This window comes from Tubulanus polymorphus, chromosome 4, assembly GCF_964204645.1.
Source record: "Tubulanus polymorphus chromosome 4, tnTubPoly1.2, whole genome shotgun sequence".
Classification (NCBI taxonomy): domain Eukaryota; kingdom Metazoa; phylum Nemertea; class Palaeonemertea; order Tubulaniformes; family Tubulanidae; genus Tubulanus; species Tubulanus polymorphus.
This window is the reverse complement of record NC_134028.1, coordinates 14911929-14925194: the sequence shown is the minus strand read 5'-3', so window position 1 is coordinate 14925194 and position 13266 is coordinate 14911929. Positions and strand designations below refer to the sequence as shown.

General features: G+C 26.8%; 1 protein-coding gene across 1 annotated transcript; it reads right to left on the bottom strand.

Annotated features, from left to right (window-relative positions):
• Positions 1-10277: 10277 nt before the first annotated feature.
• LOC141904314 (uncharacterized) lies at positions 10278-12855 on the bottom strand. Its single transcript, XM_074792894.1, has 5 exons — positions 12820-12855; positions 12686-12734; positions 12332-12634; positions 12153-12233; positions 10278-10363 (listed from the first exon to the last, which is right to left on the bottom strand). The coding sequence occupies exons 1-5, from the start codon at positions 12853-12855 to the stop codon at positions 10278-10280; spliced, it is 555 nt and encodes a 184-aa protein (XP_074648995.1).
• Between the last annotated feature and the right edge of the window lie 411 nt (positions 12856-13266).

Here is a 13266-nt window from a genome sequence, read left to right as displayed (position 1 = left end):
ATTGATATATTTGTTGCTTATAAGTTTACTAATTAATTATTTATTATTTTTTGTTAAATAAATGGATGATAAAGTTGATAATATTGATATTATTCCTCATGATATAAATAAAACTAAATTAAAAACATATTTAGAAAAACAAATATTAGAATTTGAAAGTGACTTAAAGATAAAAAAAGAAAAAATATTTAAAAAGTAAAATTATATATTATTTGATTATAAGTGGTTCGGTTACAATTAGTTCTGTAATAACATTTTAGCAATATTCAGTCCATTAACACCTTTAGCTATATCAATTGGCGTATTAGGATTAAGTTCAAGTGTTTTAACTGGTATAAGTTCAAAATTAAATATAAAAAGTAATAAAGAAAAAATTAAAACTAATATAAAAGAAATTAATAAATTAAAGAATACACTAGATTATATAATAAGTTTAAATGGCCATATAACAGTTGAAGAACAAGATAAATTATTAAAAGAATTAGTTAATTATTAATTTTTTAATTATATAAATGGCAGATAGTTTTCCAAAAGCTTTCCAATATAATAAATCAATTAAATATAATATTCCTGCAATAGATTTTAATAAAGATATTACATATAGAAATGAAGTTTTAGATTCATTAACTAAATTTATGTTACTGAAACTAATAATTTTAATGCAAAGATGGAAAATATATTTCATGTATATTTAATTAATTTTAAAAAATTGAAAGATGAAAAACAATGGTTATTAAAATCTAATATGAAGTATTGGCAGAACCAATTAAATTTTGCTGTTTATTGTGCAACAACAGGATGTGGAATAAGTTGGAATGATAATTTGAATAATTCTAAATATAAATTAATTCAAAGTTTATTTAGATTTCATACATACTTTCAAATCAGAATAATATTAAATGAATTAGAGTGCGCTTTACCAGGATCTAGGTATTTTAAAGAATTAGATAATAATATTAATTTATCAAAGTTTTATAAAATTTGTAATGAATTTAATATAGATATAAATAATTCTGATTTTAGAACAAAAATTGGAACAATAAGATCACTTCCTTGCCCTAAAAAGATTGCAGAATATTGTGCACTTCCCATACCATCTAATAGTTTTTATAATATCTATAATAATAAATTAGGTTATGGTAAAATAGAAACTTTGGAATTAGAAACACTAAATTATAATAAATTACCGACATTTTATGATAATTTAAAACAAGAAAACAATAATGGTTGGGTTTATTTCATTTTAGAAAATAATGAAGGTTTTACAAAATCAGGTATACAAAGAATAAATCAATCTATTAGAACTTATTTGATATGTATTTTAGGTCCGCAAGTTGAAACAAGATCACCGATAATTGGAAATTTAAATACATCATTTGATACACAGAAACAATTCAAAGTATTATTTGAAGATTCAATTCATAATGATAAAAATAGATCGATTCCAGAAAACATTGTAAGATATCAAAATTATTTAGATAAATCACATATTAGATTAAATTATTGTATAGGCCCTAATCTATTTATCATTTCTAATGATTTAGTATTAAAGATGGGAAACATAATTGGTTATAATAATCAAATTAAAACTGCAACAATAAATAATTCATTTGGATTAAATGATATAAATAAAAAGATTATCACTGCACCAAAATTAATGGAAGGTGAAAAAAATAAAAAACACATTCAATCGACAGAAACTAAAACTAAGAATATTAAATTAAATAATGATTCTAAAATTAAAGATTACAATACATCAGAAAATATTAAAACTGATATTATTCAACATGATATAATTAAACTAAATGATGATAATAAATCCCATGAAAATACTAAATTAGCTATAACTTGTATAGGAATTGTAATCGGAGGAATATTATATTTTAAATTTTAATTTTTGTATTATGTAAATGGCAGAAGGTGGAGAAGATATTCCATTGGAAGGCATGGGAAATAATAATGAAGGATATATTGATGATGAACCACAACCCAATTTTGATGAAACAAGTTTTAATGATGGTAATGAATCAGCATATAATTCTAATTTAGCAGATAGTGGTTCTAAAGCCCCATCAACAGAAGAAAATGATAAAAGAACAAGAAAGAGAATACCTACTGAAAATTTAGACCCAGGTTTAGAAAGAGAATATATTGAAGATAATGAATATATTCATAAATTCAAACCTGCATTTGAAAGATCTGGGTATAATATAAATGATAAAGTCGCCAGATTTTTAGTAAAAAAATTAAAACTTTTTAAAGGTAAATATTATCATCATTTGGATGGTGATTATCATATTGATATCACTGATCAAAGAACAAAACTAAATAAAATATTAGCGGAATCAACTTTGAGAAAATTAGGTCCAGATAGAATTAAGAGAATAAGTATTAGTAATGAAATAACTGATGTTACACGAGAAGAAAGAGATGAAAATATAAGAGTATTTAGTCAAAGAATTGATGACTTATTTGAAACAATCAAAAATAATTTAGAACCAGAAACAACTTCTGAACAGAATATAACTTCCAAAACTAGTAAACCTAAATCAAACACTGAAGTTCAAACTGAAAAACTTTTACCGAAGGGATTACTTGATGCAACAGATCAACAATTAGAAGATTTAAATGTATTTTCTAAAAAAAACAATTAGAGAAATAATAAGTATACGAAATGAAACTGATAAAATAACGCGCGAAAAACATATTAGATATAATAAAATTAAACCTTTAGAAAATAAATTATTTGACACCAGAAAAGAATTAGAACAATTAAAATTAGATAGAGAATTTAAAGTTATTGAAGAAATTGAATTTAAAAAAAGAAATGCATATTTAGAAAAAGAAATTGATGATTTAGAATATAACATAGAATTTCAGAAAGAAAAAATAAAATTATTATTAAAATCATATGATTATTGTATTAATAGATTAAAAGTTGTTGTTAAAGAGATAATACTAAAACCAAATTCTGACATATCATTGAAAGATAGAATAAAATTATTATTTAAGTTTGAAGGAAAAACAATTCTTTCAATTCTAACAGCTGTAACTATGTTATTTACAACAATTGATTTAGCAATATCAAATTCTTTGAAATCTACTCCTACTCCCAATAAACCGGATAAACCCCCAGATAATAATTCAATACAAGATAAAGTTAAGGATGGTTTAAAGAAATTAGCAAAATATTTATGGGAACTATCTAAAAAATCTGCTGCAGCATTGCCAGGAATTATTGCATCAATTGTTGGTTTTATATTGAAATCTGCTGGGAATATTCTTAACTTTGCTGCTGAACATATTATTTTATTTTTAATTACAGTTGTAAGTGCAATTATTTTTGGGTTAGTAAACATAATCAAAAATAAATAATTAATTTTTTTGTTAAATAAATGAGTGGGAGTTATATCAATCCTTCTAAGAATCATAGAATATCTAATGCTATTAAAGCAGAAAGATCTCATCATATAATTACTCATAACCCTTCTAATATTAATCCCGATGAAACTTTATATGTTAGAATTCCTAGATTAACACAAAATACTTTTTATGTTCCAAATAGTATTTATTTATCAGCCGATATAAAAGTAATCGGTAATAATAATAATTATGTTGTTGATAATGTTGGAAGATATTTGATTAAAAAATTAACTATAAAGATTGGTCCAGAAACAGTTTTCTCATTAGATGATTATAATTTATTTATGCATTATAAAGATTTATGGTTAACTAAAGAAAATAGAAATAATATGATATTTCAAGGAATCCAATCAGAAAACCAAAATAAATTAAGATCAGGAGCTAATGACGCAATAGTAACTCGTACCGCAGATAATTTGATAAAAAAGATTTATGGAAGCAAATATAAAATTCCATTAGACTTTGAATTGATAAATAATAATGCACCTTTATATAAATACGCAATTCAAGAAGACGTTATATTCGAGATAACATTTGCTCCTGTAAATGAAATTGTAATATCTAGCGTTAATAAAGATATGAGTTATAAATTATCGAATATATGTTTAGAATATGATACAGTAACTGATGAAAATATTTCAAGTATAATTCAAACTCAATACAATCAAGGATTTTCATTATTATATGATTATATTGATAAATTTAAAACTGTAACTATTAATGCAAATGATGAAATTATTAATGAGAATATTAACTTCCCAAGAAGATCTATTAAAGGTATATTAATATTTTTTACTATTGCAACATATACTAATGGCGAAATAAATGTTGATAATTATTATAATCCTGAAATAACAAAAGTAGAAATAACTATCGAAGGAATAGCAAATAAAATATTTTGTCAAGGAATGAGAATGATTGATCAATGGCCAGAAATAAGAAAACATTTTATGAATGAAAAAGTGAAATCATCTGAAAATTGTAATATTAATCAAATTGATTATTATACCGGTAATAAATATGCATTATGGTTAGATTTTAGAACAACAGAGGATAATTCATTACATGGTTCTGGAAAAAAACTACAGAACACTAAAGATGGAATACAATTATTCATGACAAAGAAAAAAGGAAGCCTAAATTTCAAAATGCACATTTTTATTATATCTGACGCGCAATTAAATATTGTAAGTTCACAATTAGATAGTGTTATGTATTAAAATTTTAACTTTAATAAAAATATATATAATAAATGGAAGGAGGTAAAGTATATAAACATATTCCATACATCGATACACATGAAAATAATGATGGTTTATATTATGTAATACCTTGTAATATAGCTTTGATATTTGATCCTATTTTCAAAATTTATAAAACTAAACTAATAGAAATCGATAATAATAAAAGTGGTGTTGTTGATAATTTAAGTAATGTAATTGATAATCATGTAATACCTACTACATCTAATAATGTAATACCTACTACATCTAATAATGTAATACCCTCTACATCAAATAATGTAATACCTACTACATATAATAATGCATTAATTTTTAATGTTAGTAAAAATAGAAATTATTGTGATTATTGTAAAGGTGAATTTTCAAACGCTCCATGAAATTGGAATAAACATATGAATACAAATTCACATATTACTAATGTTATAGAACGTGTTGGTTTAAGAGAATTTATAGAACACCCATTTAGATATGTTACAAAATTTGTTTCAAATAAAAAAGTAAATGGTAAAGAATTATATGAAGATTTTTTATTAGCAACACCTAATAAAGATGAATTAGATTTAATTGATACTAATGAAATATTAGGATCAAACGCTGTAAATGAAATATTAGGAGCAAAAACTAATAAAGATAATAATGAAAATACAGGAAAGCACATTGATAATAAAGATAAATTTGATTGGATGAATAAGCATAACAATGAAACAACTATTGATGATTCGGTAAAAAAGGTGAAAAATAAGTGTAAAAATAATAAAGAATTAGAAGAAGATACGGTAGAGAATTTGAATAAATTGTTAGGGTCTGATAGTGAAAGTGATTCAGAAATTGATTATCGAACACTCAAATAATAATAAAGGTTGAAAATTGTATAAAATAATAGTAAATAAAAAAGGGGATTTTAAGTATTTAAGGTATCTAATAGGGTATCAGGTATTAGGGTATCTAATAGGCTATCAGGTATTAGGGTATCTAATACATAGATATATAAATAGTTATTTTATAAATTTTATATTCATAGGGAAATTGTTATCTCAGTAATAATTTTGAACCTTTATTATTCTTTAATTTATTCATATATTCATCATGTAATTCAGTAGGTATTATTTGATTTTCTTCCAATGATTGTTGTATAGATTTTCTATCTTTATTGTAGAATAAAACTAGAAATCTTATATTCTCCCTAAAGTCTTTAACAATTGAATTATATTTTTGATTTAAAACCCATGTTGTTATCCCAAAATGTCTCCCAGAGAAAGCTAGATAACATAACTCACTTTCTCTAACTTTTGAATCATGTAAATTTGCGCAATCATCTACAATGAATAATGTATTTGATCCTTTATAAGTATCAATTGCTATTTTAATTCAATTATCTAAATTTTCTTTTACTGTTTTAGGATTTAATATAATAAACTTTTTCATCTTAACTATATCTCTATTATATGTTTTATTCATTTTATAAGTAGGACAGAATAATATTATATTATCAAAATGATTCTTATAAATAGTTTCTAACAAATCTAATATGAAATGTGTTTTACCACAATTGGTAACTCCAGTTATTAACATATTATGCGGTTCAAATATAAATAAATCTTTATTCATTTATTCTTTTAATTTTACTAGATAAAATCCATTCATTAAATTTATCATCATACCCTTTATATTTCACCAAAGAATACTTTTTTCCCTTAATAGTTTTTGTTTTCAATACTTTTTCTATTTTGTATTCTATTTCATCTGGATTTGGTACAAGTGATAATTCTTGTTCATAGAAATAACCTAATATTTCTGCATCTTTTAGATCTTCTAATTTATAAACAAATGGTTTAGTTAATATTATCTTTTTAATCTTGAATATTTCTTCAGTAAAATTTGGAGTATAACCTTTATAAAATGTTTTTCTATATTTAGATATTCTGACGTGTTGTCCTATTTTAAATTTAGGTTCTCCGAAATCATGTGTAACAAATGCTCCATATAAATTATTCCAAACTATTTCTGAATTATCTTCTTTTTTAGCTTGTATAGGTTTCATATTTATAGAACTATGTTAAGAATTATTAAACCCTTTCACCAAATCATCTAACACATCGATATATTTACATGTTTCATTAGCAGTAAAATATTTCCACATTCTAGTTTTCAATGTTTTATTAAATCTTTCTACAATAGATGCTTTTTTATCTGAATGTGTTGAAAAATAATCTACATCGTTATCAGATAATAGTTTTTTGAAATGTTTGTTATAAAATTCCTTACCTTCATCAAATTGTATCTTATCTGGAATAGCTTCTTTAAATATAGATTTAAAAGCATTTGTCACTTCTATACCAGTTTTATTTTTGATTGGAATTGACCATGCGTATCTACTGAATATGTCTATAACATTTAATATCCAGAAATATCCTTTGTTGTATTCCTCTAAGTTCTTCATGTCAATGAAATCTGCTTGCCATTGTTGATCGATATATGAAACCATAACTTTTCTTGTTAAATAAGTTTTATCCATTTTCTTGTGGATTTGATATGCTGGTTGATTTTGTAACCATGATTTCAATTCACTATATTTTGTACCACCATTATTAGATTTAATTTTATTCCATAATTCTGAAATACTAGAATATGATACTTCACTTTCTGGGTTATAATATAACTCTCTTAAATATTGTTCTTTTTTCATCTTATTTTAATCCATTAATAATAATTTAGATTTAGTTTCAATGACTTTATGATTTGACTTATTTTCTGGTATGATAGGTTTATTGTCATTGGAATCATCTTTATCATCAGATTTGAATTTTGATTTATATATTACACCGGAAAATATAATAATTGTGATTAACCCAATTGTAATATATAAGTTATTATTTCTTCCAGCATTAGAAGAATCAGATGGATTATTATTTGAATCAATATCAGATAAAGTCTGTGATTCATTTATATCAGTTAATTTCTTTTTCTTAGCTTTTTTTAATTCTGAAGATCGTTTACCTAATTCTCTTGCCCATTTAATTTGTTTCTCGGATCTAGCCTTTTTCTTAACTCCACCACTCATTTATTTTAGTTAATTTTTGTTCTGATTCATTTTCTGTTTCGACGTTTGGTTGTAGTACATCTGTTTCGTTCTTACCTGATTTATATTCCATAGGTTTGATATTCGAAAATGTTATGACGCCAGTAGAAATTAATGTCATAACAGATCCTAATTGAAATGAAGCATATCCGACCAATTTTTGTAATTCAGTCATAACTAAGTAGTCATTTTTCAAATCACTATATAATTTATTTTCATCATCAATTGGTATTAACTGGTTACATAACTTAGAATAACATTTGACAATACCATCTGAAATAGAATCATTTATTCGGGCTAATCTTGCTTCTTCATAAATCTTAAAATAATTCATTACTTTATCTGGTTTCATAGCATCTAATTCTTGAAAAGTTATTATTTTTCCCAAGAAATCCTTAGTTTTTCCACCGGCAATCAATAGTTCTAGATGATGCTTACAATATGAATAGTATTCATAATCTATATTACAATTAACTTGAGCACAATAAGTTACAACTGTATCTTTATTATCACTTATACCCAAATCATCTAATGTCTTTTCAATATCAATACTATTCTTATTAGATTTCTTTGACATTTACATTAGAGAAAAAAAGCAAAAAAAATATTATAAGTACTATAAAATGATACTAGTATCTCTTTGGGTTAATACTAGTTAGTTAAAGGTAAAGAATTTTAGTATTAGTTATTGTTTTTATAGTATTTTTTATTTGTGATATAAAGTATTCTTTTTTGAAAAGAAAGTATTAAAAAACAATAACTAATACTAGCTAGTTGAAGATATGTAATTTTTATTATATTTTATTTAAATTCTATTATTCTTTAACCACTCATTAAAGACTCAACGTATTGTTCATTATTTGGATCATTGTTCCATTGATCAATAAATTTCTTTGCCTTTGTTAACTGTTCTAAATATAACTGTAAATCTAGTTTATTAGATTTGATTTGATTTTCTTTCTTTTCTAAAGGCCTTAAATTTTTCCAACCCCAAATAAGTTTTTTATTGTATTCATCATTCATGTTAAATTTAGATATTGGTAACACGTGATCAATATGGTAATAATCCCCATAATTATCTATATTCATTTTATCATCGAATTGAAATATAATCCATGATTTGAGAAATTCATACAACCCAACAAATTAGATAGTGTTTCTGAATGTGTTTCTTTGTTGAATAATTGTGTTAATCTAGATCTTAAGCATTGTTTCAATCTAAAATTAAGATCTGTTTGATATCTTTCTCTCATATATTCTGCCATATAATAATTATAATGTTCTATATTACCTTCTCGATATTGTTTGGTATATAGTTTAGTGCAAGTTTTACAGCAATATTGAAAACCATCTTTGCTAATCTTACGCTTACTAAATTCTGTTAAAGCTAATTTATCTAATTCACACTTAGAACACTTCTTGTAATATATATTTATAACACCAGTGTTATTTGTAATATTGATAGTTTGTGGTTGTTCTGGTTCCATTTATTATATGTATTTTTTACTAAATTGGTTAATATTTTAGAATCCTCTTCCATTTCTTCGACCAACGTCATCCTTTTTCATTCCTCGCTGCTTTTGATAAGTCGGTTTCGATTCCTTGTTATCTAAATAATACCAGTTACAATATCCGCGTCACATGCGGGCATACAGGAGCGTTTTTGCTTAATGCGCATGCGTTAATCATAATTATATATTCATTCTATAAATTCTGTAAAATAGAAACAACACATGCGTTACATGCGTCACATGCGGCCATTGATGCCGGGTTTTGCTTAATGCACATGTGTTAATCATAATAGAAACAACTGAACACATAAGATATCAAAACACATGTGCACTAGGCAAGACCGGGCATTCAGGCCCGATTTGGATCAATGCGCATGCGCTAATCATAATTATATATTCATTATGTAAATAGAAACAACCGACATGAAATATCAAAACACATGTGCACTAGGCAAGACCGGGCATTCAGGCCCGGTTTGGATCAATGCGCATGCGCTAATCATAATAGAAACGACCGAACATAAAAATTCGCCAATCAGATTTACACAATACATTATACAAATATGTTCAATCGTTTCTTCCAATACATCATTTGATTTCTATGAATACAATTTATAATTACAAGCATTTTTTCAATTGCCGGTAAATATTTAACTACATCAACAAATGTTAAACTTAATCATTGGAGTCTTAGTGTTTTTGAAATTCTTAAATAGTTTCTTCGTCGATCTTTTGGCGATTCTATTGGTTTGATATCCATTGCTGTTGATTCCTCAGTCAGAAAGAGTATCTTGAGTTTCTCTATCACTTCTTGATGCGTATGGCGTTTTATTAATCTATAAGATATTAGCGGCAACTCTAGCCATCTAAAAGATATACTAAATACACTTAAATATATCTAAAGGTTTCATATTTAATAGCCCTAATAACTACAACAAACAGTACTTACATTTAAATTTAGAATTGTAAACTATAAACTCCTAATTTCGTTTCGATAGATAGAATATCCTGAGCACAATGTTACAGCGTCTGTTCATTTCCGGGTCGATTTCTAGAATGAACACGCCGTTGATCATGCCACGTCATCTGGTTCCGGCGCGCCTTTTCTAGAATATTCCACACGTTTCTGATTATGACATGTCATCTCTATTCAGAGTTCCAGCACACCTTTCTAGAATTTTCTCTGCACGTTTGTAATATTATGAGTCATAATGTCTCGGCGTCATAGTAACAGCTGTAACAGCTGTGAATTTATAGATTTATTCCATAGCTCTTTACATGGAATGTATATAGGTTCAAATAGAATCATGTTCTAGTATAAACAGCTATGCATTATTTCAATCACACTTTACTAACAGATAAGTCATTTCGGATCCTTGATATCAAATTCCTCAACGTATTGTTCATTATTTGGATCATTATTCCATAATTCAATAAATTTCTTTGCCTTTGTTAACTGTTCTGAATATAACTGTAAATATTCTAGTTTCAATTTATTCTCTAAATGTGTTTTATTTTTATTGTGTCTTGCTTTTTGAGATTTATCTATATTGATTTTACATGTTGGACAGTAGTACTTATTTGCTCCCATTTTAATATCAAATTTTTTTTTAAAATTGATTTTAGGAGTTCAATGATATATAGGTTCAAATAGAATCATGTTCTAGTATAAACAGCTATGCATTATTTCAATCACACTTTAATAATATTTTAAGAGTAATAGGGGTAATGGGCTTTCATATCAAAGGTTGAATGGTCGAGTTCATTAAAAACATATATTAAAAGTAATTTAAAACTATAATATATTTTCATAACCGTGTGTATTTCAGTTGAATAATAGAATAATTATTATTATTTGAATATATTTGATTATATGAATTTGTGTATTGTAAATAAATCAATTGGTCGCGGAGCGGAGCGGTAGCGAAGTGGAGCGACCAATTGACCTATGCTTTTTAAATTATTGATATCTTAGAATAAATATTTAGTTATAATATAAAATGCACACGGTTATGAAAATATATTATAGTTTTAAATTACTTTTAATGTTTTGTTTTTTAATGAGCTCGACCGTTCGACCTTTGGTATGAAAGCCCATTACCCCTATTACTATCGCGATAATCTGAAGTGAAAATGGAAAGTTACGCAAAAGAACCTCTCGCTTATAAAAAAAGAAAGAAATATCATGCAGATCCTGTAAGCATATGAGATAAAATGTGACAAACTTTCATTTTGGAGTATTAGGCCACACCAAAAGAAAACCCTGTTTCTCGGGCCCGACCGACCCGATATTTCGTCATTTCAAATAATTATTTTCGAAATAAAATAAAATTGCCTACCGACCCTATTTCAAAATTGTGGATGAAATAACTATTTTCAAAAATATTTATGTGGCCGACCGACTACAAAGCTCTCCATTCTCGTAAATATTTTTTCTTTTTCGTGAAATCGTGATGTCGGCACCGAGACGACATGATAAAAATATCTTATTACATCGGATTTAACAATTTTATTCCGGATATGGTACTTGTGTGCTCAGACAACGTTGCTAATCAGATATTGATGGCGACCTTGGATTGTAAAATTCCAGGAATTCTGTATACAATATATTATACGCCTATTCAAGATTTTGATGTTTTTCTTTTTGTAAACAGTTTCCAAGTGTGAAATATAAAACAAAAACATCAACTTCCCTTCATTATTGTGGTCGTCTAGCTGCTAAACATATTTATACTGGAAATTTGGTCCCGTAAAAATTATTTACGGCGACCTACCCACTGTCAGTAGAATACCCGAATTTTTTTTTCTATAAAAAGAAAAAAAAATCCCTACCGACCTACCCATTTTGGTGATTACCCCGCCCGAGAAACAGGATTTTTTTTGGTGTGGCCTTACCTGTAATGTTATGATCTCGTTTAGATAACCACTCATCCCATGCTTTTTTTCTATGGAAGCTGCATAAACGCACTTCAGAATCTACAATAATGTAAATACATGAATGCAAAACTTTTAGATAATACGATATTTGCACTGAATGCAATATGCATTATCAAACAATATTTTCAGTTACGTACCAGGGAAATGTGCTTCGACAGCATTAATTTCAGCTCTTGAGAAATCCGTGAGAAAGTCCAAATGATACCATTTTGGGTTCCAGGCTTTTAATACACCAGGAGCTTCTTTGATACTATCTTCACTTTCGTGTTCCGTAAGGAAAGTTCCAACAACAGTATAATTTACATTCGTCCTCACGCAAATGAAAAACAAAGGTAAAGCGTATTTCAATGTTCTATACGTCGCATCCATTAGACATAAGTCATTACCATACCGTGCCATAAGTCGCTGTTGCCAGGAAGATTGATAACAAAACAATAGGTCTTCCCGATTGTTTTCGACAATTTTTGATGGACGGAAGTATTATCGATCACCATCTTTTGACCATTGGTCAACGAGCCGCTCCACACTTTCTTGATCATTCTGAGAATAAGGTAGAGAAAATTACCAGCTAGCAGCCTTACAATATAAATAAGTCTTCAGTAAATCCAAGTAAAAACCATCTTACCGAACTATTTTTGAAAACCTGCTTAGCATTAAGCATTATATTACGGATATCATTTGGGTTGGAAAGTACCGTCTACGTGTACGGTCAGGCTGTGGAACTCCACGAAAAAGTTCTTTTTCAACGAAACTATTTAAATTTTCCTCACTCCATCATGCGTTAATTGTATTATCTTTTCCCGTACGTCTTGATCAACTGGTTCTCTTAGGAAAGCAGCCTGAAATAGCAAAAAGCATTACGTTTCACCGGTATATGATGTTGAATGCAAAGTTTTGAAATCAAGCTTATAATTCAACTGCGAAGACCAAATGCTACCTGTCCGAATGTTGGATGGTTTGTATGGTTCTCCGGTTCCGGGAACCGTACATGGTATTCAACTAAACCCACAACATTATCAATGTTGTCTGATAAGTCCTTCTGAAGTTGAGATGATGCACGTCTCCTTGAAAG

What these genes read in the sequence shown, in the direction of transcription:
- LOC141904314 (XM_074792894.1), bottom strand. Translation starts at nt 12,855, where the DNA reads ATGCTTAATGCTAAGCAGGTTTTCAAAAATAGTTCG. An exon ending in TGACCAATGGTCAAAAGATG is followed by an intron (nt 12,635 to 12,685) that starts GTGATCGATAAT and finishes ACAATCGGGAAG; the next exon opens with ACCTATTGTTTTGTTATCAA. An exon ending in ACGAGATCATAACATTACAG is followed by an intron (nt 10,364 to 12,152) that starts GTAAGGCCACAC and finishes GGAATATTCTAG; the next exon opens with AAAAGGCGCGCCGGAACCAG.